At 40.0% G+C, this 6,000-nt stretch overlaps 1 protein-coding gene across 1 annotated transcript in view; it reads left to right on the top strand.

The window, feature by feature from the left end:
- Window positions 1–4,009: 4,009 nt before the first annotated feature.
- Window positions 4,010–6,000, top strand: part of CEP95 (centrosomal protein 95) — a 754,590-nt gene continuing 752,599 nt past the window's right edge. Inside the window, exon 1 of the mRNA XM_078654338.1 lies at window positions 4,010–4,232. Coding sequence (XP_078510464.1) covers window positions 4,202–4,232 — 31 coding nt within the window. The 5' untranslated portion in view covers window positions 4,010–4,201. The remainder of the gene's footprint in view (window positions 4,233–6,000) is intronic.

Raw genomic sequence — 6,000 nt, 5'->3', positions numbered from 1 at the left:
GACTGGGTGTGAGTGTTTGATTGGTTCAGATGCTCCGTTCATCACCGCCCCCTTTTGAACAATTAAAGCGCCAAAAATATTGATTGAAGAGATTTGATTGTACATATATATATTTTGTTTAAAAAATATTTTTTATTTTACAGAGGGGGAGATGTAGTGTCTTGCGAGTTAGCAATGACAAAACCCTTTTGTCTCCTGATGGACTCAATAGACATAAGTGTTACAGCAGAATGCAATGAAGGCTGGTTTGGAATTTTGAGTTTGCAGTTACACGCAGACGAATAATGACGTATAATACGAAGCTCTGTATGTGGCGTAGGCATTGGTGGGTACTCAGACTGGGTACTACACTATAGCTGGGTCCCATAATTCTCTAGTGCTCTGTCTGTGCTGCCTCCTATCTGGAAAAACCGCACAGTGGAGGCTGAGGTAAACAGCTCTTAGCTCATCCTGGGCCTCCTGACCTGCAAGTGCCACTGACTGCCACTTTTTTTATGACTAAGCCATAAACATACACATAAAAGGTGTCTTTTATATTGTTTCACTCTAGGACCTTAGTTTATTTCACTACACTAAGTTGCCTTTGCTGTGAAAATGTTATTGGTCTCGAGTCACTTGTCTTGTATCCCCTTTGTAAACCTTTATTTTTGTAGTTGGAGCAACGTTTAACCAGACACAGTCGAGATTGTTGTACAGTATGCATCATGAACTGAATTATTTTAAGGTGTCAAATATGATGATCACGGAGAAGGAGGCAGAGGGGAAAAAAGTAACTGGCCAGGGTAACCAAGTCTGGTCAAGCTGAGAAGCTGTGATTGAAACCAGTCTCTCCGGATCACAGGTCTGCCACTATTTTCTCTTCTAGATCCAACACAAAATTCTGACTAGGCTAGGTGTGTTATGCAATATTATTCAAAATATCCTCTGTTTTTATAAGATGGATCAAAAGCAGTGAAAACACCCCTCTTCATGCAACAGCTACACATAGGGCAGAAATATTGCAAGCTTCCCAAGGACAGTTATAGCTAGAGTACCATTAACACAAGCTTTTTACATCATAAGGCAGGTACAATTTGAGCAGCAGAAGTGCAAGCTTTACTTTCTCACAGAACAAGAGCAAATTGACAATAGCAAAGCAAGCTTCCTTATCTCACAGGAGGCAACACGTGCAATCTTCCTTTTCTCACAGAACAAGTTCAACAGGGTTAACTAGTAGAAGCTTTTGTCTATCCCAGAACTTGTACATTTAAGGCATGAGTGATATGTAGGTTATAGACCAAACTCTGGAGCCAGTGCTTCACTCAATGAGACACATTTATTGGCAGATGAATATGTGGTCTGGCGCCATTCTCACTTTAGTGATATTCTATGTTAGCATCCTAAAAGTCCTGCTGATGGCATTCGGAGATGTGTGATTTTTATTGCCCTTGAGTTTTCCACATACTAAGATGTAGCCATTACCTACTAGCCTAGGTCCAACCACAGCCTATGTAGCTATGCTCAAGACAGGCACACAGGTGCCAAACTCTTTGAAAAGGTTTTGAATGTCCAAGCACCAGGTGCTGTAGAATCCCAACCTCGGTGCTACACCTGTTCAAAATTTTAAGGGCCATCATTGGTCTACACTTAAGAACTCCTGTCCCCGGATACATTACCCTAAGAGCACCAATTTAAAAGTCAGCCTTTGCCTTTTATAGTTTGAAAGGCAGATATTATATTTCGCTTAGACTTGCAGCCCCTTTAATCTCTTGGTGGCATATGTAGGTAATTTCCATTTTGCGATTCTCAAATAGCGATTTTTAAGGAATCGCTATTTGAGAATTGCAAAATGGAATGTAGGTAATAATTCGCACATTTTTCGCGAATCTCTAAAATTCCTTAATTGCGATTCGCAAATTGCGAATCGCAATTAAGGAATGAGTGTCCCATTCATTCCTATGGGCCAAGAGGCACATAGGAATGAATGGGGATACATTCTCAAATTGCGATTTTCTATGAGAAAATCGCAATTTGAGAATCGCAATTCCAAGGGTGCCAGGGTGCCAGGGTGTCCAAAGGACACCTGTTGCACCCCTGGAATGTGCCTCAAAGTACATGTGGCGCACATGCATGCCCTAAGGGCATGTCTGTGTGCCACATGGCACTTTGAATAAATAAAAAAAAATGCATTTTGACAGGAAATTGCAAAATACCATCTACTTGGATCAGGTGGTATTTTGTGATTCCTTAAGACTAAATCGCAATTTAAAAGGCACCCCTACATAGCATTTAAGGAATCGCAAAATTGCGATTCCTTAAATGCTTGAGCAAAATAAGGAATCGCAATGTTTGCGATTCCTAATTTTTCTATGTGGCACCTACATACCAAAACGCCGTTTGCGATTCGCAAACGTCATTTGCGAATCGCAAGCAGCTTCCTACATATGCCCCTTGATCACATGCATGCAAACGATCCACTGCATTAGACACCCTAACAGGATTGTCTACTGTCCAGAGGAAAGTGGCTCTAAAGCAAGGCACAGCACTGTTAGTAACTGTTTATTAACTCTACCATTATATAAATAATACATGTCACGTTTCCCAGGTTCTTAGGTGATGTGCTGCTCCAATTGCGGTTCTTTCGAGTTCTGTGACTTGTACTCCTGTTTATAATGAAATAGGTAAGACCACAAGTCTCAATATTAAAAGAAACATCCAGGGGAAGAACAGCACATCACGCAAGGAGCCGGTACACTTGGCAGAGCTGAAATAAAACATCTGAAATGCTGATACAATTTAAATATATTTTACTTATATATGTCACTAGTTCAGCGTAGCACTAAGGTCTCGCGTTCGTATAGAATATAATAATATATCACACGTAAAGCGAAAGGGCCTTTCATGTGTGGTCTTCAGTTTGATACCAATTTTACCATACGGTGTACTCCCATTTTCTGATACACTAAAAGCTACAATACACAGTTACAGCTCGGAATAGCATGTGCCGTTTAGCCATTATGCAACTCAAGCCAGCAGCCTAAAGCATTACATAAAACTGCTCTGCCTGTTCATCCGACCCCTCCCTTTCCTGCACCACAGCTCTTTGCCATTGGCATTGAAAGCGAGACATTCGGACTATTTTCCGACGCGCAGGGGCACTAGTAAAAAAAAAAAAAAGGAGTGAAGCGTCTTTTTCCATGACGACGAGTCTGATAATTGACTGCAAAATTGTTTAAAATCATAGCACTGTGATTAATATACTTTATTTAGATAAAACACGTTGTTCTTATCCCCAAACAAGTTTTAAATCGAATAGTCCATCAAAAAAAATTATAATTAAAAACTGCAATTACACTGGGGGGGGGGGAGAGACCTACAGATCCGGTGAATAAGGACGCCATCTTGGAGAAACCGCACACCCTGTATTACTTATAAAGTTTATCCGCAAATACCACTTTTCTTTTTCTCTCACCTTGAGAAAAGTATTTAAATGTGTTTATTTTATACATTTATCAGATTAATAGAAATCATGATTTTTTCTCAAGAGTTAATAGTTTGTGCTCGGGGAAATTACTTTTAACAGAGGCCTTATCTTGATAACGGTTCCCGTGAAGTACTAAGGATGCGCCTACGTGGAGAAAAATATAAAACAGTTCCGTCACACTATATAATACCGTTAAGTCACAAGGATTTCTGAGAGTTAAATTATAAACTCAAAATCGACTTGAAGTAAATGTATCCCAAAATATATAGTGACTCATCGGTTAGCTCTCAATTAAGAAGAATAACAAATGTTCTTCTTCACGCGTTAACACCTAATTTGATATAACCGAACATTAAAGTATTCACAATTTTTCCAAAATTCTTGACTAATTAAGTACTACATAAATATTACTATACGGTACATTTTGTACGAGCGGAGATGGTCAAGATGGAACCGCGAAACTTTTAAAGATGGCCGCGAATTTTCTCTCTCAAAATAGCACCTCCCAACGCTTTCACCTAGTATGATGTCACGACGTTAAAATCCGGAAGCAAAGTTTCTTTCAGTTGGTAACCAATGAAACTAGGCTTGTGTTTAAATGCCAGGACCGACTTCTTGGAAGGGCGGAAGCTTCCTTGTATTCTGTCTGATTCATTGCACAATTGCAGAATGTTCTCTGTATTCTCCTGAACTATTTATATTTTAATTGTCTGTCTTCTGAGCGTAGCAGCTGTATTCATGAAGTCCGACATGGGAACGGAAGAGAAAGGTGGGTAGTGCCAAGCATTTTTTTTCATTCATGTTAACCCATCTTTCTGATGGTGTACTAAATAAAATTGTCTAACATAACGCAGGTCTGTGTTTACTCGCATGTGTCTTCTTTATATGTTGCAGTGTCGTATGTTGAGATACGCCTTGGACAACTTTAGAAAATCGAGTAGTTTTGCATAGCAAGCTTTCTTTGTATTTGTAATACACCAGTCCATCAACAAAGTGCAAACGTAGAACTAAAGGAATGCATGATCAAATGTGGTAACGCATTAGTTTTAAAGTGCAATAACATTGTCATATGTTATGTATTTCGCTCTAGGAGTTTATCGCTCGGTCCGACCACAAGTAAACTTTCAGAAAACGAATTAACGATGAGTTAGCGTTGTTAGTCCGGCAGTCTTCGTGTTCTTAATTGCGATTTTTTATGTTTGGGGACTGATAACAGTGTTATATAAAAGCGTATTTTTATTATAAAATTAACATGACTCATACGAGGGAAGTCGATGGAAGGTTCAAGAGGAACTGCGCTATTCGTTGAAGTGACAGTTGCCTGCTTTTAGTCTGCCTTGGCTGTGTGAGTCACTGCTTATGTCGTACTAATGATGAGACCGGGAGATTGCAAAAGTGGAAGTTCCTCGAGGGTGAGTCACCTCTCTGTGATGTTTGAAGGTGCTGTCAGTATATTGTGCGTGTTGCAGATTGTCGGTAGGTCTAATTAGCTAGCGCCTTTGGAGTCGTCACAGGCAGGAGTTATTACCTACACCTGTATATAGAATTGGTGATGTCTGCACAGTTATTAAGTCTTATGACCACTTTTACTTGCCTCCTCTTCCCAGTGTTTCACTGTTAACTTTCTCTCTTTGCCGAGGTATCTAATTTTTGCATTCTAGAGAAATGTACTTGGTTAATAACTTGCTATTAGGTGTAGACATTACTAGTATGATCCCATTAGGTTTCAAAGTTTTAAAGCTTTCAAACGCGACAATCTAATAATCAGTTATCTTTTTTTTATAGAACTTTCTGCTGCTCTCAGAACTGTGAATAACCAACAGATGTTTCCTTGCCTCAGCACAATGTTTTTTTATAGATTTTTTATCAAAACTGAGTTAATTCGAACCGGTGATCCAACGTGAGCACCTTAAGGGTAGGCGTGGGTGAATTGTGCCTGCGCTGCTGGGGTGCTTGCAGGTGAAACAAGCCCAACGAGGGTGCAAAATTTACTGGTGGTGTGCCCGCCGAGGGTTGAGTCAATCAATGCGGCCAAGGCATGCATGGAAAAAAGGGCCACATGCGTGAGTCAAGGCTTTCCAAATAAACGTCACGAGGGTCAGGGTACTTGCGGAGGAAGCGAGAAGCAATTGGGGGCAATAAGTTGTTAAGGGGAATGAACCCGATGGATCTACAAGGCCAACGCAGTAGTGACAATCTAGGTAAAGTGGAAGGGTCAAGAGTTTTTTTTCTGGCATGCCTTATATGATTGACAATCACTTATGATAACTAGTATTGGCATAGCCAATAGGTCTCGCCTTTGGGACCTTATAAGTGTTTAGCTATGCAACAGTTGTTGTTGCACCAAAGATATTGTGCTGCATGACTAAATACTTATAAGGTCACAAAAGCGAGACCTATTGGCTATGCCAATGCTTGTTTATTTCAGTACTTTATCCATTTACAAAAAGTACTGCAAGCAGGAAAAAAAATAGTGGCAGAAAATGCACGGGGCAGGAAACGGATAGAAAAAAGCACTTGCAATGCAATAAGTCTTG

Source organism: Lissotriton helveticus, chromosome 7, assembly GCF_964261635.1.
Source record: "Lissotriton helveticus chromosome 7, aLisHel1.1, whole genome shotgun sequence".
Lineage (NCBI taxonomy): Eukaryota > Metazoa > Chordata > Amphibia > Caudata > Salamandridae > Lissotriton > Lissotriton helveticus.
Note: the sequence above shows the minus strand (reverse complement) of the source record. Positions and strands in the feature narration are given on the sequence as shown.